This window comes from Salmo trutta, chromosome 14 (genome assembly GCF_901001165.1).
Source record: "Salmo trutta chromosome 14, fSalTru1.1, whole genome shotgun sequence".
Lineage (NCBI taxonomy): Eukaryota > Metazoa > Chordata > Actinopteri > Salmoniformes > Salmonidae > Salmo > Salmo trutta.
The window spans coordinates 54,239,970-54,264,121 of NC_042970.1; the positions used below are offsets into that span (position 1 = coordinate 54,239,970).

The 24,152-nt window shown below is 41.5% G+C and overlaps 1 protein-coding gene and 1 long non-coding RNA gene across 2 annotated transcripts in view; one reads left to right on the forward strand and one right to left on the reverse strand.

The window, feature by feature from the left end:
- LOC115208386 (vesicle-associated membrane protein-associated protein B) overlaps nt 1–13,130 on the reverse strand; it is a 49,074-nt gene extending 35,944 nt beyond the window's left edge. The window contains exons 1-2 of the mRNA XM_029776411.1: nt 12,876–13,130; nt 4,662–4,814 (exon numbers count right to left, since the gene is read on the reverse strand). Coding sequence (XP_029632271.1) covers nt 4,662–4,814; nt 12,876–12,933 — 211 coding nt within the window. The 5' untranslated portion in view covers nt 12,934–13,130. The remainder of the gene's footprint in view (nt 1–4,661; nt 4,815–12,875) is intronic.
- Nucleotides 10,966–23,118, forward strand: LOC115208387 (uncharacterized). Its single transcript, XR_003881156.1, has 3 exons — nt 10,966–11,098; nt 14,372–14,515; nt 22,728–23,118. It is a non-coding gene; the product is annotated as an uncharacterized LOC115208387 (long non-coding RNA).
- The last annotated feature ends 1,034 nt before the right edge of the window (nt 23,119–24,152 follow it).

Consider the following 24,152-nt stretch of genomic DNA (forward strand, 5'->3'; position numbering starts at 1 on the left):
CACAAGAAATCTGAACACATCATGAGGGGCCACAGTGGCAAGGTTCAGCATACCCACTAGGGCTGTCCCCCAATTTTTGTATTATTTTTTTTTTTACTTCTTTTTTTTACATTGGTAGGTAGACCGAGAGTCATCTGTTAAATATGTATTTTTCCCGATATAGACATATGTAGGCTAATGAGCTTGTCTGATGCTTTAAGCACACAGTGATTAAATAATTAAAAGACACAGAAATGATTCAAGAGGGAGCCAGAGATCAAGATAGCCTAACTAGAAGGAAAAAAACCTGTTCTTCCAAATATTCTTATTTTAGTTCAAGTTGAATTGTACAGTATAAAACAATCAGAATGGAGAAAGAACCATTGAGATCACTTAGAATGTATGTGTTGCCACCCCAGGGTCACACACTACTCATAAAAGAGCATTTAGAACTTTTATTATTCAAAAAACATAAAAATACTGTCGTAAAATAGTTTAGGCTCCGGATTACTAGTTTAGGCGACTACATGATACTCATTGTCCCTATACTCATCATGAGGTTGGTACAACCTAGCTTATGAATGAAAGTTTACAACGTAGGTGCACAGGTTGAGAGAAAATGTAGAAATCAAGGTAACAGTGACACATTCAATACGGCCACTCTTGCCTGCATCTAGCTGATCTAGGGTGTAATAATTAGTCCAACAGTTGCAAATGAGAGTTTCTATTGGACAAATTCAGGTATGTTTATCCCCGTTTCGTTCAGTTTGCATCCATTTAAGAACCAATTTAACAGAATCAGTGGAATGAATACACCCCTGATCACATGCAAATGCAGTTCACTTTCATAGCAGCCACATACAAACAGCATGATCATTTTTGCTCATTGTATAATTCCAACTCGCATCCATGCACTCTCCTCCTCTCCCTCATCTTTTCCCTTCGCTTGTGGACTTCAGTGCACAACACATCCACTGTCTGTGACCAGGAGATAAAACCTTTTCAAGCCACACCATATCCGCTACATACAGCTAATATGGTGATGACAATGTAGGCTAATGTCATAGTCAACATAGCTACTAAAACTAACGCATTAGTAAACACACTACAATCATGCAGTACAGGTGTACAATTAGCAAGAAGTTTAGCAGTTACCAAAAGCTTAAATTGACTTGCAAGAGTTCCAGTGGTGGATAGCCATAGCCAGCTAGCTAACATAGCATCCCTCTCTGTTTGAGCCAGGTGTTTGAGTAGGCTAAACTAGTTAGCGGCATTCGCTAGCTAAGTGAGAAAAAAATAATAATATAAATATATGCATCTAGCGCTCTCTCCCACTTTTCATTTTTAAATAAATACATTTGTAAAACTGTTCAACTATTGTCTTTCTCTCTCCGAGTCAACTACTCACCATATTTTATGCACTGCAGTGCTAGCTAGCTGTAGCTTATGTTTTCAGTACTAAATTAATTCTCTGATCCTTTGATTGGGTGGACAACATGTCAGTTCATGTTGTAAGAGCTCTGATACGTTGGAGGACGTACTCCGGAAGTTGTCACAATTACTGTGTAAGTCTATGGAAGGGGGTGAAAACCATGACCGTCCTAGGTTTTGAATTGAAGTCAATGTACACAGAGGAGGACAGAAACAACATGGTGCTACCCTACAGAGTGCTGTTGAAGCTACTGTAGACCTTCATTGCAAACTGTTAATCAATTATTTGGTATAATTTTATCTAAAAAGGATAGCTTTAATGTTTCACTACTTTTATGAAATTCACTGAAGAGGATGGACCTCCCCTTCGTCCTCTAAGGAGCCTCCACTGATCTAAAGACCTGCATCACTATACTGAGAGCTTTGCAGTTTCAAAAATACCTTATTTGGAGCCTTTGTTCATGTTTTTCAGGACCCACATACTGCACAACAAGGATGAGGAGGAAGTGATTCGCTGTTTGGGGTAAGTTTATCAAAAACAACAGAAATCACAAAAAAAAGGTGCATGGACCCTTCTATAAGATTTACAATCAAGAATTTAGATTTGGTTGTAAAAAATAAAATAAAAAATAACTTCTTTTAAATAATTCAGCAATTCCTCAAAAAAAATGCACTGTTTTTATCAACAGCAGAGGACTGATAGATAACTGAGAACCGCAGCAAACATAAGGAGAGGAATTTTCTTTTTTATTTGCGCCAACAAAGAATTAAAAAACTCAGGGGTGCAAACTGGTGAGGGCCCAAAAAGGTGACACTTTTTTTTTGCACTGAAACATACAAAAAAATCCCTGCTAGGGAAATGCAGGTTAACTAATTAAACAACAAAGAATATGCTCTACATGATCCATCTCTGTGTGTAAAATAAAAAGTGGTTAATGTGAACCTAACTCACAGCAAAAAAAATTAAGTATTGAGGGAAAAAAACAATACACTAATATAGAACAACTGTTCTATTATAAATGCTGTCTTAAAGTAGAAATAGATTGAAACAAACAGGCCTTCTATTTTTGCTCTATTATAGTGGCCACTATAGTAGACATCAATCAAGTGCACAAGGCTACCTGTGTGCAAAAATAAGGTTCACTGAGTAAAATAATTCCTCACTCACACACACACACACGTTACTGTCAAGTTCAACACAACAGTAATATATTTGGGCTACACTGCATATTATTACATTGAACACTTTCTGCCTGTGGACATCTGTTCTACAATGTGCCAGCAGAGCCAGATACCCTTTGTTGGCATAATTGATCTCTTTCAGGTAGAGAGTACAACTGGCATACCCCTTTTTATCCACTGTAAAGAAAAGTGAGAAAGAGGGAAAGTGGTGGTGTTCCTTTCACCTCTATAGTGGCATCCAACTTAAGCCAGGCCCAGCTCCAGCTACACTTGATCCCTGAATCCACTTGTTTAACAAACAACACTTAATTTTCACCTAATTTTCACCTGGCTTAATTTTCACCTGGCTTTCACCTTCATTTTCACCTGTTTTCCCTCTACAGTATGTACATGAGTTCACAGATAGTAGTTAGTTCGTTAGCTAATTAACATTTCACACAGATTGCCAGGGTCCAGTAAGCAACTAACGCATTATAATTTGAGTTACGGCAAGGAGTTGTATACCAATTAATACTCTAGCGAATTGGTAAGGTTACTATCGTTAGCTCATTGATGTTGTAGCTAACGTTAGCTGTCTGCCTTTATTAGCAAGCTTACTTTCACACCATAAACTCAATTATTTGATCAGTTAAGTTGGCTAATATTGCTCAACATTTCACTGGCTAGCTAAAGGAGAATTCAATCCAGCTTGCAAGATACTTAATGCTAACAATACTTGTTCCACCACACTTTCTCCCTCACATCAAACTTTCCAAATGCCAGTTGTTTTTCGGTTACAGCTCATGAAGTACGCTTCATCACCTTCTCACCCCCGTCTCTGTGGTCAGGCGTCTCACCTACCTCTTCGTTATCGTTCAGGGGACACGCTGCTGCAACTGGGAAACTGCCTTTCCACTCTCTGCGGTCTTTTCAGAGCACGCACTGATGCTGTAACTAGAAAATTGGTTGTCTCTTCAGTCGCGTGCTGCACTCTGTTATGTGAATGATTGGCTGAGCCTTGGATACAGCCAGTAGTGATCCAAAGCCCCCCCCCCAAAAAAAACGTTCTCATCGGGTCCACACAAATCACGTAGGTCACCTATTTTGGATTCAAAACGGCAAATTTTGCCGAAAGATGACTAGTTTGCATCCCTGAAAACTAAAGCGTTAAGTTACTCGTTAACACAAAATTAACTGGGTACTCTAACACGTTACTTTGTAACCCCTTACTCCAATCACTGGTTACTAGTCTGTGCATAGTAGCTTAGGTTATATGCTGCCGTGTGTGCTCACGTGTGGAATTGCGGTTATTCTACAAAAAATATATACATTTTGAAATATAATTCATCCGCTCATTTTTGAGAGTTGTTTGGCAAATGTAGGCGTTTTAGAAACCTTAGAATCTGCTCTTTCCGAAATCAAAACATCTGACCTGCATGAACCTCTGTAGGATGATTTGAAAAAGTTTTGGTAAGCGCTCTTCCCTTCTCTGTCAAATACACACCCTGCGCAGTCTCTTCATTCACAAGACAATTGATAATATTGTCACATTTAACTACTGTCAATTTAATCTTCTCTTCAGCCTTCATCTTTTATTATAAGCCTGTGTGAAATTAGTTTTGATATAGTTTAGGTGTAGTTTTAATGGGCCATTGTCAGATGGCAGCCAACTGTCGGGTGAAAGGAGGGCAGGGAGAAAAGAAATGTCATGTCCTCCTAAAACTCTGTGATATCAAGATTCTAACAACGATAGTGTGTTGAATAGACTTATTTAGGATAAGTCAAGGACAGGGGGGACATGACTTTAAAAATGGCAGAGTAATTAAAAAATGTAGTTCTAGTGTTAGACGCCTCACTCGGACACAAGGTAGGTTAGGAAGGACCTTACATAAAGTACCTGTTAGTAACTTCTAAATAGGAAATACATGGAAAACGGTTGTAAACCATAACACTCATTCAGGCCTACAAACTTCCTGGCCTGGTAGGGTTGCACAATTCCTTCAGCCAGGATTTATGAAAAACCTGGGAACTTTGGTTAAGTTTATGTAATTTTGCTACCGTACTTCCTGGTGAGATCCACATATACGTACCTGAGACGTTGATTGAGGTGCCGGCGTCGATGACACCGCTGTTTGGCCGGACGCAGTACCGGCGCGGGGCTGTCGTCTTGACTTTGAAGCACACATTCCTGTCTGTGGGGTTGGCGAGCTTTAAGGTTGTGTTGACCACATCCGAGAAGGGACCTGTGGTGGGAGAAGAAGGTTCCAAAAAGTGGAAGGGTTAGAGAAGCTGGAGTCTCAATATTTTTTTCCCATCAAATATAAATAAATATTTTACAGAGGTAGGCTTATACACTGACAGAGAAAATATTGGAGACTATCTTAAAAAGTAGATTCAGTAATAGCATTTTACAATTTTAAAACAACACAATAGAAATCTGACAAGACTGCCACTACCGGATTTGACCAATGGGGGCATGCCTCATTCTTTGCTTTGAGACAGTGAGGGGCAATGAGGGGCACAAGGCTATCACATTCTATAACATCTGGATTCATGGGTGGTAACGATGACAGAAAAAGAAGAGTATGAAATTGCCACAAGCAGACAGACTACTGCATGGGAAAGATGCAAACTGTAGAGAAAACATGATGAGCTAATCAAATGAATAGGGTTACTGAATCAGCACATCAAAAGGCATAAAAATGTGCTGGATCACCATTGAGGAAGGGGGGAGTTTGAAGAGAGAAAGGGAAGTGCCAATACAAACATCATGCTTAAAGCGATGCACATTACGTAATGGTAGAGGAACACATCTTAAGGACATCATTTACATTTTTACATTTTAGTCATTTAGCAGACGCTCTTATCCAGAGTGACTTACAGTAGTGAATGCATACATTTCATACATTTTTTCCCCCGTACTGGTCCCCCGTGGGAATCGAACCCACAACCCTGGCGTTGCAAACACCATGCTCTACCAACTGAGCCACACGGGACAACAAGTCTGAATACTAGGCTTTCAAAACAAAGGAATAGCAGGCCTACCTTTGAGCTATAATGGCCTACGCTTTTCACTGGGGACATCAATGAACTGTGTTAATGACCCACATCCCGACAATGACGGCTTCACTGAAATGGCAGTAGTCCTAATTATCATCATCAAATTATTATCTGGGGCTAGGCTTCTTCTAATTCTCTCTTTCTCTCTCTCAGAAGACCTGAGCCCTAGGACCATGCCTCAAAACTACCTGGCCTGATGACTTCTTGCTGTCCCCAGTCCACCTGGCCGTGCTGTTGCTCCAGTTTCAACTGTTCTGCCTGCGGCTATGGAACCCTGACCTGTTCACCGGACATGCTACCTGTCCCAGACCTGCTGTTTTCAACTCTCTAGAGATAGCAGGAGCAGTAGAGATACTCTGAATGATCGGCTATGAAAAGCCAACTGACATTTACTCCTGAGGTGCTGACCTGTTGCACCCTCGACAACCACTGCGATTATTATTATTTGACCCTGCTGGTCATCTGTGAACATTTGAACATCTTGGCCATGTGCTCTTATAATCTCCACCCGGCACAGCCAGAAGAGGACTGGCCACCCCTCATAGCCTGGTTCCTCTCTAGGTTTCTTCCTAGGTTCTGGCCTTTCTAGGGAGTTTTTCCCGAGTCACCGTGCTTCTACACCTGCATTGCTTGCTGTTTGGGGTTTTAGGCTGGGTTTCTGTACAGCACTTTGTGACATCAGCTGATGTAAGGGCTTTATAAATAAATGTGATTGATTCACACATTTGAGGTGTATGGATCCTGACACATTAGGCCAGATACGAACACCAAATTGCACCCCCAACCTTTTGTCATCGTCTGAATAATAATACAGTAACCTCACTCTACTAACCTCACTAAAATCAGTCAAGAACAACAATTCTTGCTACTGTCAAAAACCTTCAAAGAGAAAGCACAGATTGTGTCACGTCAAAGACATCTCCCCTCAATTTTAATAAGTAGAGCAGCTGATGCTATTAAGGCCATGACTAGCCTAATTAGAAAGCATTTTTCATGCCAACCACATCTTTGGGTCCTTCGTCTAGTTCCATTAATTCCTCGGCGGTAGCGAACAATGAACAATCAATATCCAAGTCCTCTTAAAAAAAAAGTTACAAAAAAATCAACAAGAGTAATACAAGAGCAGCTTTTTAACTTCAAGAAAGGATTAGCTATCAGTGGTATCATGACTAATGGCTCTCGTGCTACAGAACAATAAAACATGGACTTTTAACCGATAGCCTAGATAAACAAATAGCCTAGCCCTACTAGGTTCACCTCACAAAAAACAGTGGCATCTAAGAGAAGGCCTAGGATCTTGTAGAGAAATAACATCAGTGGCATCTTGAAAGAAGGCACTGGTGCCACATCGACAGAAATGTGGCCTTTTTAATTTATTAGGCCCATCAAAAAGAAAAGTTGCTTAAACCGTATAGTCTAAAACATGTAGCCTGGGCCCCCATCTTAAGAAAAGTCGGCTATGGAGGAGAATTAGGAAGGACGTAGCTGGTTGTAACGGTAACCCAACCAGATGCAGTTAAAATAGATCAAATGAATTTGGTAAATTGTAACAGATTTATTTCATTTGGTGAAAACACTATGTGGAATACTTTGAATCGCTGAGGATTCCAACTACCTTCAATTTGTTTCTAATAATCTCTAATAGTCTACAAATAGCCTGGACAAGGTAGGCTAATGGCTGTCCTTGAAGAACATGAGGACATTTGAGGCACCAGGGGCATAGGAAGGAACACTACCAGCCTCAAGCCACTACATCCAACCAGATCCTTTTTTTACTTAGCCATCTCTGTCAAATCCCTCTGCACAGACAGACTTCAAATTCACACCCAACTTGATCAAGTACCTTACAGAGAACGCTATTCTACAGGAATGCCAACACTAAGTCAAATCTGATTTCAAAATGATATTGCACCACCCGAGTTGTTTCACTGAAGAGTGACCTTCCATTGAAATTCCACATGTCTGTTGTGGAATTGCTCAATATCAAACCACTTTTGTTTTACAACTCTGAATCATGGGCCTTTTCTACAATGATGGTTGCATTAAGTGGGTGAACTCACAAGCCAGACCACAAAATGATATCCTCAACAGAATGACTCCGGTCAGCTACACTTTTGTTTCTGTGAAACCAGTTTGATAGGAAGCAAAAGCCTTTGGAAAGCACTTGGCCACTTGACATTGAGCAACATACAGCTGTACAGGATTTAACTGCTCAACTGGATTTACAAACTAGCCTTAAACATTCCGCAGGACCTCAAGAGAACACTTTGCACTAAAAGGAAGAACATGGGAGATTCGAGGGATGATAAATTAATATCTGAGTCTGAAAGACTCCATTTCAGGCTACCAAAATAAAACACACCTGCCTTCTAGCTGGTATAGAGGAGGAAGGCCTTGCATTTGAGGGAAAGACGGATGCATTGTGAATGGAAATGTGGAAGTGAGCTGCCTCAGTCGGAATTAGCACATACACTAAGATTCTAGATAAAGTTTCACCCCACAAATGTCCACAGCAACTGACACTTACCTTTGCACACTGAGCCAAGACAGAGGTGAAATTCAGACCCTCACAATTGGTGGAACATCGGTTTCAATTAAACAACTCACTCAGCTAACTCCTGTGTAGTTGATCTACAACTTCCTGAAAGTGCCTTGGGATACTTTCCAACTGGCAGAAAAAGTACACCAACAAAAATAGAGTTCTGAAGGACATATATTTGATGCTGTCATGTCGTCTGAAAAAACACACATAAGGGAGAGCAAGACTGTTTGGTACCTTGAATGTGCAGTTCCAAATTTACATTTTTACAGATTAAGGAAATTTACACTACGCGGCAAATCATTTAGAACACCTACTCATTCAAGGGTTTTTCTTTATTATTACTATTTTCTACATTGTACAATAATAGTGAAGACAAAAACTATGAAACCAAAAAAGTGTGAAATCAAAATATATTATATATTTGACATTTTCAAATAGCCACACTTTGCGTTGATGACAGCTTTGCACACTCTTGGCATTCTCTCAACCAACTTCACCTGGAATGCTTTTCCAACAGTCTTGAAGGAGTTCCCACATATGCTGAGCACTTGTTGGCTGCTTTTCCGTCACTCTGCAGTCTGACTCATTCCAAACCATCTCCATTTGGTTGAGGTCTGGGTATTGTGGAGACCAGGCCATCTGATGCAGCACTCCATCACTCTCCTTCTTGGTCATATAGCCCTTACACAGCCTGGAGGTGTGTTGGGTCATTGTCCTGTTGAAAAACAAATGATAGTCCCACTAAGCCCAAACCAGATGGGATGGCGTATCGCTGCAGAATGCTGTGGTAGCCATGCTGGTTAAGTGTGCCTTGAATTCTAAATAAATCACAGACATTGTCACCAGAACACCCCCACACCATAACACCTCCATGCTTCACGGCGGGAAATACACATGCAGAGATCATTCATTCACCCACACCGCGTCTCACAAAGACATGGCGGTTGGAACCAAAAATCGCAAATTTGGACTCCAGACCAAAGGACACATTTCCACTGGTCCAATGTCCATTGCTCGTGTTTCTTGGCCCAAGCACGTCTCTTCTTATTATTGGTGTCCTTTAGTCGTTTCTTGCAGCAATTCGACCATGAAGGCCTGATTCACAGTCTCCTCTGAACAGTTGATGTTGAGATGTGTCTGTTGAACTCTGTGAAGCATTTATTTGGGCTGCAATTTCTGAGGCTGGTAACTCTAATGAACGTATCCTCTGCAGCAGAGGTAACTCTCGGTCTTCCATTCCTGTGGCGGTCCTCATGAGAGCCAGTTTCATCACAGCACTTGGTTTTTGCGACTGCACTTGAAGAATATCCTGCCTGTTTGGCCCTGTCTGGGGGTATCATCGGATGGGGCCACAGTGTCTTCTGATCCCTCCTGTCTCAGCCTCCAGTATTTATGCTGCAGTAGTTTATGTGTCGGGGGGCTAGGGTCAGTCTGTTACATCTGGAGTATTCTCTTGTCTCATCCGGTGTCCTGTGTGAATTTAAATATGCTCTCTCTAATTCTCTCTTTCTTTCTCTCGGAGGACCTGAGCCCTAGGACCATGCCCCAGGACTACCTGGCATGATTACTCCTTGCTGTCCCCAGTCCACCTGGCCATGCTGCTGCTCCAGTTTCAACTGTTCTGCCTGCGGCTACGGAACCCTGACCTGTTCACCGGACGTGCTTGTTGCACCCTCGACAACTACTATGATTATTATTATTTGACCATGCTGGTCATTTATGAACATTTTAACATCTTGACCATGTTCTGTTATAATATCCACCCGGCACAGCCAGAAGAGGATTGGCCACCCCTCATAGCCTGGTTCCTCTCTAGGTTTCTTCCTAGGTTTTTGGCCTTTCTAGGGAGTTTTTCCTAGGGAGTTTTTCCTAGCCACCGTGCTTCTTTCACATGCATTGCTTGCTGTTTGGGGTTTTAGGCTGGGTTTCTGTACAGCACTTTGAGATTTCAGCTGATATACGAAGGGCTATATAAATAAATTTGATTTGAAGAAACTTTCAAAGTTATTGACATTTTCTGGATTGACTGACCTTCATGTCTTAAAGTAATGATGGACTGTTGTTTATCTTTGCTTATTTGAGCTGTTCTTTAAATAATATGGACTTGGTCTTTTACCCAATAGGGATATCGTCTGTATACCACCCCTACCTTGTCACAACACAACTGATTGGCTCAAACACATTAAGAAGGAAAGAAATTCCACAAATTAACTTTTAACAAGGCACACCTGTTAATTGAAATGCATTCCAGGTGACTACCTTATGAAGCTGGTTGAGAGAATGCCAAGAGTGTGAAAAGCTGTCGTCAAGGCAAAGGGTGGCTATTTGAAGAATCTCAAATATTTTGATTTGCTTAACACTTTTTTGGTTACTACATGATTCCATGTGTTATTTCATAGTTTTGATGTCTTCACTATTATTATACAATGTAGAAAATAGTAAAAATAAAGAAAAACCCTTGAATGAGTAGGTGTTCTAAAACTTTTGACCAGTAGTATTTAATGATGCTCTAGCTCATTGATGAACACTTGAGCCCAGAAGGACAACAGCAGAATTTGTTGTCACCAAAGGCCTACCTTTCAATGGGCAATTTTAGCCTAAGATGCTAGGTGATGTGATTCCCTGTCCAGTCAGACTTTAATGAATCACAATCAATTACGTGTTACAGCGCAATGGAAACTGACATGCTTATCAATATGCCATGTGTGGAGCATTTCATAAAAATAAACTGTGTGTAGGCCTAATATAGTTTACCTTAATAAAGATCTATCACAAATAAATTGTAAATTCCCCCCTTCCGTCTGCTCACTAATGCCCTGCTCCAGTTACAGCCATGGCCACTGCGCTGTCACTACTTTACCAATGTGCTGTACGTCAGTGAATGATGAAGTCTTCAAGACTGGAATTGAGCTCATCTAACTCTGGGTAAGTAGAACGGCGGCCTTCACTGCCAAAATCTTGTAATGTGGTTGTTATCAGCTGTGTGTGCAGGGCAGGAAACTGTCTCGTGAGCGCTGAGCAGCAGCCAAACAGAGCAGTTTCTCTGGGTAACATTACTCACACGCAGAGCGGGGGACAGACAAACGAGCAGCTAATGGAGGAAGTTATTTCTGATTTCTGCACGTAAAAATGAGCAAGGGACGGGAGTGATTTTTATCAGGATGGGACAGGAAAGTTCCAGGATTATAGAACGGTTGCGGGATCAGGATAGTACGGGAAAATTTGACAAGACGGGACAGGAATGGATTTTCACTCCCATGTCAACCTCCATCTCAGACTACCTCACCCCACTAGGCTATAAATAGAAATTCACTACTAGTAGGCCTAATCAAAAATGCATAAATGAAACGCTTAGTTCAGGTGTGTTGTAATGTTCTCGAAACATGGCCATAATTTAAAGGAAACATAGACGATAATTTCTTAGGCCCTGGGTTCCCAAACTTTTTCATGTAGAGGACCCCTAAATAACAAAAAGAACAACATCAGGCTTATAGGAGAGGCCTATGATTGTGAATTGCCTGACAGAAGTCTTGACTTTTTTGTGAATGAAATATTGGTATGAGTAAAATCAAAATTGTGTCACTTTGCCAAAGACCCTGAAACCCCCTTGCAGACCTCCAGGGGCCCCTGGACTCAAGTTTGGAATACTCCTGAACTGGCCTGTGTGGCTTGGTATTTCCTTGAGGTTAGGCTAGCCTACTTCTTGTCATTAGCAATTATCTTAGTTGGCTCAGCTTGCAATGAGCCAAGACAAATAAAGAGCCTACCCTCACAACAAGCAGAGCAGTTTAAGCAATGGATTATATTGGCTTGACATGTCTACCAAGGCCGTGGGGCATCTCAAAATGTCTGTAGAAAGACACTAATTCAACAGGCACAGATGAAAGGCTATTTATTATTTTGGATCTCAAAAATGACCTAGAATTAATTTCAGGAAACATACAGAAGCTCCTACTCAGTGGGTCAATAAATTAATATTTACCTGGACACATTGTAATTCTTAGGATGCTCAGTACAAACTGTCCATATGGCACCCTGAGCCATATTGTGATCCTTACCACACCTGGTCAAGAACAACACCTGGTCACCGATGAGAAAAACCTCCAGATATAAATGGTATTTCATGCCTAGTTCCATCTGAAAGCTGGCAAGCCATTATAATGACAGCTAGCGAATTAACAAGTTAGCTACTCACTAGCTAGGAAACAAACTACTGTTAGCGTGCTATCATTATGCTTGAAAGTAGGGACAATCAGCTGGCATTCATTGCTAGCTTGCTAACTCAAAGGGCTGTCTACACTGACATAATGTTGTCAGTCAAGCACGATAATAAAACGACTGACTGACCTACTGGAAACCAATTGCACAATGCACGTGAAACATAATGCCCCAACGTTAGCTAAGTAGTTAAAATACTAGGTCAACTAGACATTATTAATAGCGCCAAAGACATGTCAGGGCGCTGCAGTTAGAACGTTAGTTAGCTTTTTCCAGCAGGCCTGCCTGGTCAAGGTAACGTAAACTGGCTAAAACGTTAGCTAGCTAGCGAACGCAAGTCAATGTTCATTCGAAATTATTATCCTCCTTAACTCACTATTAAGATTGTACAAATGAAGGGTATGATGTGCCCCCTCCTCATTACGCTGGGCCTGTTACTACCTCCCCCTCCCTTCAGAGTTGGGCCCTCCCCTCAGTCTCTTACCTCGGAATTTCAGTTCGTGCTGTGGCTCCAAGAGCAGGACCTGATCTTGCCTGGCCATGTCCCAGCGGTTCCAAAGGGATAGCTCAATGTAAATGGTTTCCGTAAATTACTATGTGATGTTAACTAGTGTTATGTTTAGAGTTAGTATTATGCTAATTGGTTATGACTATCCAGTCCCCCGGTCACCGCAATTAGACAGGGTGCTACTAGCGGCTGTTGTGATGATGATGATGATGATGATGATGATGCAGCAGGAAGGGAGTGAGAGAGGCTTCGTGCGACGTCACTGACCCTGCATAGCCACAAAATTGTAATGGCGTCTTTTTGTAGGCACTAACTCCATGGTTCGTTTGTCAAAGCCTATGGGAAAATGAATGGGTTTTGGGATAAACGCCAAAAATATGGTCTGTGGTAAACACAAGCTTAAGAGATCTAATAAGTTTTGTTCTATGAGATAAACTTCATCAACTAATGCCACTTTTTGTGAATTTTGAAGCATTTGTATAATCAAAATGATATATAGCTCGCAAACTTGTAGTCCTAAAAACGGAAATGACGTAAGGCTACCTCTGGTTCGTTCAGCCATTCCTATGGGGAAAATGAATGGGGAAAGAATAGGGTTTCGGGATGAACGCCGAAAATAAGGTCAGAGGTTAACACAGGCTTAGGAGATCTTTTATGTTTTGTTCTACGAGATAATATCAGTCAGTTAACATGACCTTTATGAATTATGAAGCCTTTATGTGCTTCTTTGGATTACCTGAATGCTTAAAAATTCACTAAAAGTGACGTTAGCTGATGAAGATTGTCTCATAGAACAAAACCTATAAGATTTCCTAAGCCTGTGTTTACCACAGACCTTATTTTCTTAGTTTATCCAAAAACTCCATTAATTTCCACATAGGCTTTGTCCAACGAACCATGGCAGAGTTAGTGCCAACAAAAATACACCATTACTATTGCTCTCTATGAGGAGTGAAGCGGGGATGCGAGGAGTACAGGCAAAGACAGTAGGTAAGTAGAGACGGTACATGTTTAGAAACTGTGGTACAAGCGAGAGGGAGTATTCTTCTTCTTTAAATTGTATTGGCGGATCGCATCCAACTAAGAGTTGCATACACTGCCACCTACTGTATTTATACATCTATACAAAAAGGGGAGGGAAAAAGGATGGGGATAAGGGAAGAAAAATATTCCTATCGAATAACCCTACACCCATTAAAAACCTCACCACTTTTCTACTACTTGGCCCTATCTGATCTTACACCAGGTCGGCAGCCTGGGAGGATGGGATACTATCGTTCAACCCACTCTTCTGCAGTAAAATCTCATACACCCAAGAACTTCTCTGCAGCTGCCACCACAAAATATATTTTCTGTGATTTACATTCCATTTCTGCGTTACAGTTGATAATCATGGCTATGAACGCTAAGAACACAGCTTTACTGAAACACGTTATTCCTATCACTGTCTGTTGGCCTTGGCCTACTCACAGGGAGCCTCTTAAGATCCCTCGCCCTGGACCCATCTTCCTCTACTACTCTCTTCACTGCCTCAGCATACGACACCTTCTGTACTACTCTGATCCTGGCAACCGATTGGAACTGCCTTTCTCTCACTGGACACTCCAGCACCATGGGTAACCCTACAGTTAACACATACAGCTTTTTCTTCTCACATATAGGAATCTCCCTTCGACACACTGATGCTTGTCACATATGGATAGGTGCAGTGACAATGTGTTGTTTTTACAGGGTCAGCCATAGTAGTACGGCGCCCCTGGAGCAAATTAAGGTTACGTGACTTGCTCAAGGGCACGTCAACATTTTTCACCTTGTCGGCTGGGTATTCAAACCAGCAACCTTTCAGTTACTGGCCTAACATTCTAACCGCTACCTGCCACGTTATGGCTTCATAAAATTAATCCCATACATCATACACTTCTAGTTCTAACACAACCTACAATGTTTTAAGTTTTGTTAATCCTGTACAGTTTATCAGACAAGTGTAAATTGATAACACTTTAATAATTAAAATACTTTGATAAATGATTTACTCATGAAAGGACAGATATATAATTTATGATGTGTCTGTATGTCAGTAGGTGTGTCTGTAAACCATCTCTGCAAATGTGGGAAAAGTCACAGTCCCAATACACAGCTCTGTGGTGCACCTATTTAGGTATCCCCCTAAACAATTGTCACTTCATGTAGTGAATTCATAACATGCATGTAACACAGGTTTACTTGAAATAACTAAAATTACTAGCCCTCAGCACTATTCAAACTGCAGTGTGGAACCATCTCCCAGTGATACACATACCTGAAGTGTATATATATAGCCAGAGGGCTGGCTGTCACTGGAGCAAGAGGACCTATCACTTAACACTGTCACTATCTCCCTGAAGCATATAAGCACACACACCCTCCAAGGTACACTACATGACCAAAAGTATGTGGACACCTGCTCGTCGAACATCTCATTCTCAAATTGGTCCCCCCTTTCCACTCTTCTGGGAAGGCTTTCCACTAGATGTTGGAACATTGCTGCAGGAACTTGCTTCCATTCAGCCACTAGAGCATTAGTGACTTTGGGCACTGAGGTTGGGCGATTAGACCTGGATCGCAGTAGGCATTCCAATTCATCCCAAAGGTGTCGGATGGATTTGAGGTCAGGGCTCTGTGCAGGCCAATCAAGTTCTTCCACACCGATCTCGACAAACCATTTCTGTATGGACCTCACTTTGTGCACGGGGGCATTGTCATGCTGAAACAGGAAAGGGTCTTCCCCAAACTGTTGCCACAAAGTTGGAAGCACAGAATCATCTAGAATGTCATTGTATGCTGTAGCGTGAAGATTTCCTTTCACTGGAACTAAGGGGCCGAGCCCGAACCAGTCCCAGACCATTATTCCTCCACCACCAAACTTTAAAATTGGCACTATGCATTTGGGCAGGTAGCGTTCTCCTCGCATCCGCCAAACCCAGATTAGTCCGTCGGACTGCCAGATGGTGAAACGTGATTCATCACACCATAGAACGCGTTTCCACTGCTCCAGAGTCCAATGGTGGCGAGCTGTACACCACTCCAACCATGCTTGGCATTGCGCATGGTGATCTTAGGCTTGTGTGCGGCTGCTTGGCCATGGAAACCCATTTCATAAAGCTTCAGACAAACAGATCTTGTCCTGACATTGCTTCCAGAGGCAGTTTGAAACTCGGTAGAGTGTTGCAACCGAGGACAGACGATTTTTACGCTCTTCAGCACTCGGGGGTCCCGTTGTGTGAGCTTGTATGGCCTATCACTTTGCTAGCCGCTGTTGCTCCCAGACGTTTCCACTTCACAATAACAGCACTTATAGTTGAATGGGGCAGCTCTAGCAGGGCAGAAATTTGACGAACTGACTCGTTGGAAAGATGGCATCCTATGACGGTGCAACATTGAAAGTCACTGAGCTCTTCAGTAAGGCCATTCTACTGCCAATGTTTGTCTATGGAGATTGCATGGCGGTGTGCTCGATTTTATACACCTGTCAGCAACAGGTATGGTTGAAATAGCTGAATCCACTGATTTGAAGGGGTGTCCTCATACTTTTGTATATATAGTGTAGCTCTGGTCCAGGGAGGTAGTGTGTTCCTCTACTGTCTTAGAAGAGGAGTGTGCTCCTACGCCCTTGACCAGAGCTACCACCAAAGTATTCCCAGCCCAGCCCATTAGACTGTATCCACACGCACCTTCCTTTAATATCTTTTTTTATTAGTAGTAAACCCTTTTAGACATTTAGCAACACACTGCTAACAAATGTTTTCAGGCTTTTTATTTATATTTACAATCATTATGAGAAGTATGAAAGATATATATGGCAAAATACTAGTGGAATTATTAATACTGAACAAAAATATAAACGCAACATGCAAACATTTCAAAGACTACTGAGTTACAGTTCATATAAGGAAATCAGTCAATTGAAATAAATAAATAAAAATAAAATTGTATTTGTCATGTGCGCCGAATACAACAGGTGTAGGTAGACCTTACAGTGAAATGCTTACTTACAAGCCCTTAACCAACAATGCAGTTTTAAGAAAAACAAGTGTTAAGAAAGTATTTACTAAAATAAACTGAAATAAAAATGATAATAATCAGTCAGTTTTCTCTGCCGTAGCTGTTAAGAAGCCCTTTGGACCTAGACTTTGGACCTAGAAACTCCGGTACCTCTTGCCGTGCGGTAGCAGAGAGAACAGTCTATGACTAGGGTGGCTGAAGTCTTTGCCAATTATTAGGGCCTTCCTCTGACACTGCCTGGTATAGAGGTGCTGGATGGCAGGAAGCTTGGCCCCAGTAATGTACTGGCCCATGCAGCTGTAGAACTTAAGGATCTGAGGACCCATGCCAAATCGTTTCAGTCTCCTGAGGGGGAATAGATGTTGTCGTGCCCTCTTCATGACTGTCTTGGTGTGTTTGGACCATAATAGTTTTTTGGTGATGTGGACACCAAGGAACTTGAAACTCTCAACCTGCTCCACTACATCCCTGTCGATGAGAATGGGGCATGCTCGGTCCTCCTTTTCCTGTAGTCCACAATCATCTCTTTTGTCTTGATCACACTGATGGAGAGGTTGTTATCCTGGCACCACACTGCCAGGTCTCTGACCTCCTCCCTATAGGATGTGTCATCGTTGTCGGTGATCAGACCTACCATTGTTGTGTCATCGGCAAACTTAATGATGGTGTTGGAGTCGTGCTTGACCATGCAGTCATGGGTGAACAGGGAGTACAGGAGGGGACTGAGCACGCACCCCTGAGGGGCCCCGTGTTGAGGATCAGCGTGGCAGATGTGTTGTTACCTACCCTTACCACCTGGGGGAGGTCCGTCAGGAAGTCCATGATCCAGTTGCAGAGGGAAATGTTTAGTCCCAGGGTCCTTAGCTTAGTGATGAGCTTTGAGGGCCCTATGGTGTTCAATGCTGAGCTGTAGTCAATGAATAGCATTCTCAGGTAGGTGTTCCTTTTGTCCAGGTGGGAAAGGGCAGTGTGTGGAGTGCAATAGATTGCATCATCTGTGGATCTGTTTGGGCGGTATGCAAATTGGAGTGGGTCTAGGGTTTCTGGGATAATGGTGTTAATGTGAGCCAAGACCAGCCTTTCAAAGCACTTCATGGCTACAGATGTGTGTGCTATGGGTCGGTAGTCATTTAGGTAGGTTACCTTGGTGTTCTTGGCCACAGGGACTATGGTGATCTGCTTGAAACATGTTGGTATTACAGACTCGGTCTTGGACAGGTTGAAAATGTCAGTGAAGTAATCCGTCTGGCCCTGCGGCTATGTGAAGGTTGACCTGTTTAAAGCTCTTACTCACATCGAGCTACAGCGAGCGTGATCACACAGTCGTCCGGAACAGCTGATGCTCTCATGCATGCTTCAGTGTTGCTTGCCTCGAAACGAGCATAGAAGTAATTTAGCTCGTCTGGTAGGCTTGTGTCACTGGGCAACTTGTGGCTGTGCTTCCCTTTGTAGTCTGTAATAGTTTGCAAGCCCTGCCACATCCGACGATCATCGGAGCCAGCGTAGTACGATTCAATCTTTTTCTGTTTGATGGTTTGTCGGAGGGCATAGCGGCATTTCTTATAAGTGTCCGGGTTAGAGTCCCACTCCTTGAAAGCGGCAGCTCTACCCTTTAGCTCAGTGTGGATGTTGCCTGTAATCCATGGCTTTTGGTTAGGGTATGTACGTACGGTTACTGTGGGGACGACATCACCGATGCACTTATTGATGAAGCCAGTGGGGTGTACTCCTCAATGTCAAAGGAACAATCCCAGAACATATTCCAGTCTGTGCTAGAAAAACAGTCCTGCAGCTTAGCATCTGTGTCATCTGACCACTTCCTTATTGAGCGAGTCACTGGTACTTCCTGCTTTAGTTTTTACTTGTAAGCAGGAATCAGGAAGATAGAGTTATGGTCAGATTTGCCAAATGGAGGGTGAGGGAGAGCTTTGTACATGTCTCTGTGTGTGGAGTAAAGGTGGTCTAGAGTTTTTTCCCCCCTCTGGTTGCACATGTAACATGCTGGTAGAAATGAGGTAAAACAGATTTAAGTTTTCCTGCATTAAAGTCCCCAGCCACTAGGAGCGCCGCCTCTGGGTGAGCATTTTCTTGTTTGCTTATGGCCTTATATAGCTTGTTGAGTGCCGTCTTAGTGTCAGCATCAGTTTGTTGTGGAAATAGACAGCTACGAAAAATATAGATGAAAACTCTCTTGGTAAATAGTGTAGTCTACAGCTTATCATGAGATACTCTACCTCAGCAGATACTCTACCTCAGACGAAACTTAGCGACTTCCTCAATATTAGATTTCGTGTACCAGCTGTTATTTACAAATATACACAGACCGCCACCCCTTGTCTTACCGGAGGCAGCTGTTCTATCTTGCCGATGGACCGAAAACCCAGCCAGCTGTATGTTATCCATGTCGTTGTTCAGCCATGACTCGGTGAAACATAAGATATTACAGTTTTTAATGTCCCGTTGTTAGGATAGTCTTGATCGGAGCGCATCCATTTTATTATCCAATGATTGCATGTTGGTTATAGGACTGATGGTAAAGGCGGATTACTCACTTGCCATCGGATACTTACAAGGCACCCCGACCTAAGTCCTCAATATCTCCGTCTCTTCTTCATATGAAAGACAGGGATTTGGGCCTTGTCGGGTGTCTGAAGTAAACACTTTGTGTCCGACTCCTTAAAGAAAAAATCTTCATCCAGTACGAAGTGAGTAATCGCTGTCCTGATATCCAGAAACATTATGTACAAAATAAGTTACTGATAACGTGAAAAAACACACAGCAGCACAATTGGTTAGGAGCCTGTAAAAACGGCAGACATCTCCTCCGGCGCCATTCAAATGTCCCAAATCCCTAATTAGGCCCTAATGTATGGATTTCACATGACTGGGAATACAGATATGCCTCTGTAGGTCACAGATACATTAAAAGAAAATGGGCCTCACAATCTCATCACAGTATCTCCGTGCATTCAAATTGCCATCGATAAAATGCAATTGTGTTCGTTGTCTGTAGGTTATGCCTGCCTGTAGGTTATGCCTGTCTGTGGTTGTGAGGCCGTTGGAAGCGGCTTATGGTAAAGAAATTAACATTACATTCTTTGTCAACAGCTCTGGTGAACATATCTGCAGTCAGCATGCCAATTTCATGCTCTCTCAAAACTTGAGACATCTGTGGCATTGTGTTGTGACAAAACTGCACATTTTAGAGTGTTTTTTTTAATTGTCCCCAGCACAAGGTGTACCTGTGTAATGATCATGCTGTTTAATTAGCTTCTTGTTATGCCACACCTATAAAGAGAGGATGTCTTATCTTGGCAAATGAGAAATACTCACTAACAGGGATGTAAAAAAGATTGTGAACAAAATTTGAGAGAAATAAGCTTTTTGTGTGTATGGAACATTTCTGGGATCTTTTATTTCAGCTCACTAAACATGGGACCAACACTTTACATGTTGCGTTTATATATTGGTTCAGTGTACATGTGGTTGTCTATCTATGCCAGGTCTAGCATCTCAGACAATGTACAATAAATTATATTCAATCTTACAGGCTAAATAGTCATTGCTTTTTGTGCAATGTACATGTTTGGTGGTATCTACATTAAAAAACAGACAATTTAAACATAGATTTTGCAGCAGCACATTCCCAGGACCAGCTCAAGACTTGGTATTTTTCCAAAACATAATTCATGTGTCACGGTTGTCGTAGGGTAAAGTGGACCAAGACGCAGCGGGGAAATGTACACTCATCTTCTTTATTAAACGAACAAAGAAGGAAAAACCAAAAAACAACACGTATACAAAAAAACACAACGACGAATAACAGGCCGGTAAGGCAACAAAGCTATACCCAGCACCATCTCCCACAAATTACTGAAACAAACACATACCTATACATAGGACCCTCAATCAGAGGCAACTAGAAAACAGCTGCCTCCAATTGAGAGTCCAATCCCCAATTAACTAAACATAGAAATACAAATAACTAGACTAAACATAGAAATACATTAACATAGAACAGTGCCCAAAACCCGGAATAATAAATCAAACACCCAACTAATAACACAACCAGCCCGAACCACATAAAACAAATACCCCCTGCCACGTCCTGACCAAACTACAATAACAAATAACCCCTATTACTGGTCAGGACGTGACATCATGTAAGACTAGGGGTCTTTCTATGATATCCCCTAAACACTATAATGCCTCATAATATGCCAAATGCAGTAAGTTTATCTTGTCACATACCAGACATAATCAGTACAATTTAGACATTGCATTGTTATTTATGTATTACAAATACCCACTTTTCCAACCGTTAAGCATTAGAACAAATGTGAGCAATGAAATAGTGATATTATGATGTGTTATTAAAATTACTTTTTAAATGGTACAGAGTAGCTGCACCACCTTCTACAACAGAGTGCAAAATAAAAAGCTATACTGTAAAATAATTACTGCTGGAATACAAAGGCAGCATGTGATGCAATGGCATTACAAAAACAATGAATCAAGGTCATTCACTCAAACAGTGCAAGATGTATTGGGACTTGTCTGGTTAGTATTTTTCAGATATGTTTGCTTCAGAAAAAATGGCAATTAATCCACTTTTATATATAATATATATATATATTTTTAACTAGACAAGTCAGTTAAGAACAAATTCTTATTTACAATGACAGCCTAGGAACAGTAGGTTAACTGCCTTGTTAAGGGGCAGAACAGATTTTTACCTTGTCGGCTCGGGGATTCAATCTAGCAACCTTTCGGTTACTGGTCCAACGCTCTAACCACTAGGCTACCAGGAATAATATACCTGAAATGTGATAGGGTTCGGTGCACAAATCAATACAAATACTTGATCTGAAAGTGCAGTTGTAGAAGTACCAGAGCTATAATAAATGTCCCTTTAAAAAAAATGCATTGTCCTTGCGAAATACGATATCATTTCAAGTGGAAATCATTGAGGAACACTTTCAAATGCCACAAAATCATTAACATTGAACTTTTAAAGGCCTTTTGAAGAATTGATGATCAGAAATCAACACATCACACCTAAAAGTAACATAACCATATTATAAATCTCCTTAATCCCTAGGAATTTTTGTTTATCACATTTCAGTAACCCTTGCCATAAAGACAATTTTTGCACTGACATGGTTGTAAAAACAAATTCCTGAAGAATGTACAGTCTACCCTGCTATTTACACAACTCACTATCAACACTTATTAAAATGCACAATGGTCAATAAAAAAAATCAAGGACACAAGCCACTAAGACAACTTAACCTCAAGAGACCCACCTTGCATTCCAATTATCGGTCCACTTATTATCGGTGTGCACTTGAATATTCCTCCACACTCATTTAAAATAACTGAATTAGATTGGTGTACAATGCATACAAAGAGAGTTTCCAACACATTTCTTAGACCAGTCATTAAATCCATGAAGGGAAGTGAACAAATACACACATTAGGAGAAAGGACAGACAACTGGGAGGCATAGTGGCCAGTTTACAACTGGTGTTAAAATGTGGCCCATTTCTGTATTTTTGGCAAAAGGGAAAGCCACTAAGAGGAAATAAAAGGAAAGGGGAACAATTCCATTGACAACTCTGTGCAAAGTGTTATCCCTAAATTGCCAGTCAAATGGCAATAGCAATGGCTCATGCACTACTGTAACATACGAGACTTAACATTAATGTGCTACACAGAAGAGCAATTTAAGACATCATAGTGAACATGTTGCTCATAGTGTTCTTTCAATGATTCTCTGTATTTCAGAACAAGGTGTTCCAGTTCCACTCCATATTCAAGCTCGACTTAATTGCTTGCATCACAGTGGATGGAAGGAAAGGCAGCTGGCGCCGGAAAGAAGGGGCGAGGGGAACGACAGACCGGTCTACATAGTACAGCATATAATTCAGAGAGGAAGAGAGAGCACGGTTTATTAGCGGGTCAGCATGTCAACGGAACGCAGTGCCTGGTTCTCTTCGTGTAACCTTTACTTTAGAAAGATCTAAGATCGATGAGTGTAGTCAAGTTCTTCCCAGAACAAGTCAAGTTTCTAGATATGGCCCTTTTTTTTATCTCAGGCCAGGTAGTAAAACTACATTGGATGTGTGAGCCAGTGCATATTCTGTAAAAGAATGAGAAAATAAAGTTGAAAAATGTTTATGGGACATTTAAAGAATTGTTAGGACCTCACAAAATCACGCTCTCCTGTAAAACGGTCATAAAAGAAAAACAGCAAGAGCTCAAGGACGGGCGGAGTTGCCAACTCACACAAACAGTTAAAATGCCATTTCAGAAACATTGAAACACAATGAATACTGTAAAAAGGCTGGCAGTATTCTCCAAGCACTCCAGGGCAATTCATTTACAGAATTCCAGCGAGTGGCTCATTTGGTCTAATATTAAAGTGTAAATGTGAGCAGTTTGAGAAGTTATATCGCACACTTAGTGACTGCCAGTCTTGTTAGCACTCAAACAGGCTGGCCCTTTAAGAGACGACCACAGGGCCCTAATCATGATCGCCTTCCAATCAGTGGTGTAGTGGAGGGTAAATGCAAGTAAACACAGTTTACCCACTTTTTGTGGAAAAAATACATTAAAAGTATAGGGAGTGTTACTTTTTTCACCGAGACTGGCAATAAGAATTTACCTACTTATTTTTTTTACCACTACATTAGGGCCCTGTGGTCGTCTCTTAAAGGGCCAGCCTTTTTGAGTGCTAACAAGACTGTTCTCAATGTAGAGGTCAGCCATAAAAGGACTGTCCTCTCCATTTCAGTGCCAACAATCAACCAGCCACGTTACCATCACAAAACCCATTTCCCCTCCAAAGTGTTGAGGCTAAAACAGATGGAATGAAAGTGACAACAATATTGATGAATACAAAATTGTAACAAGACAAAATAAAAAATATAACATTACTCCCATTGGGGATTTTCATTACTGTAGTATCAAACTGTTTGGTAAACACCTGCCTTAGTTGGCCCTATGCTGCAAAGCACTGTGAGAGGGCCATTATAGGTCAGACTACACAAATCCATTTCCCATCATGCACTTCTGACTCATCAACCTGGATCACAATGATTAGATAGATCCATACAGGTGTTAATATTTTCAGACTGAAGTGGCACTCTTTGCAAATAGTTGGGCAAACCTGACGGAAATGTAAAAAAATGTTTTGGTACGCTCCAGATT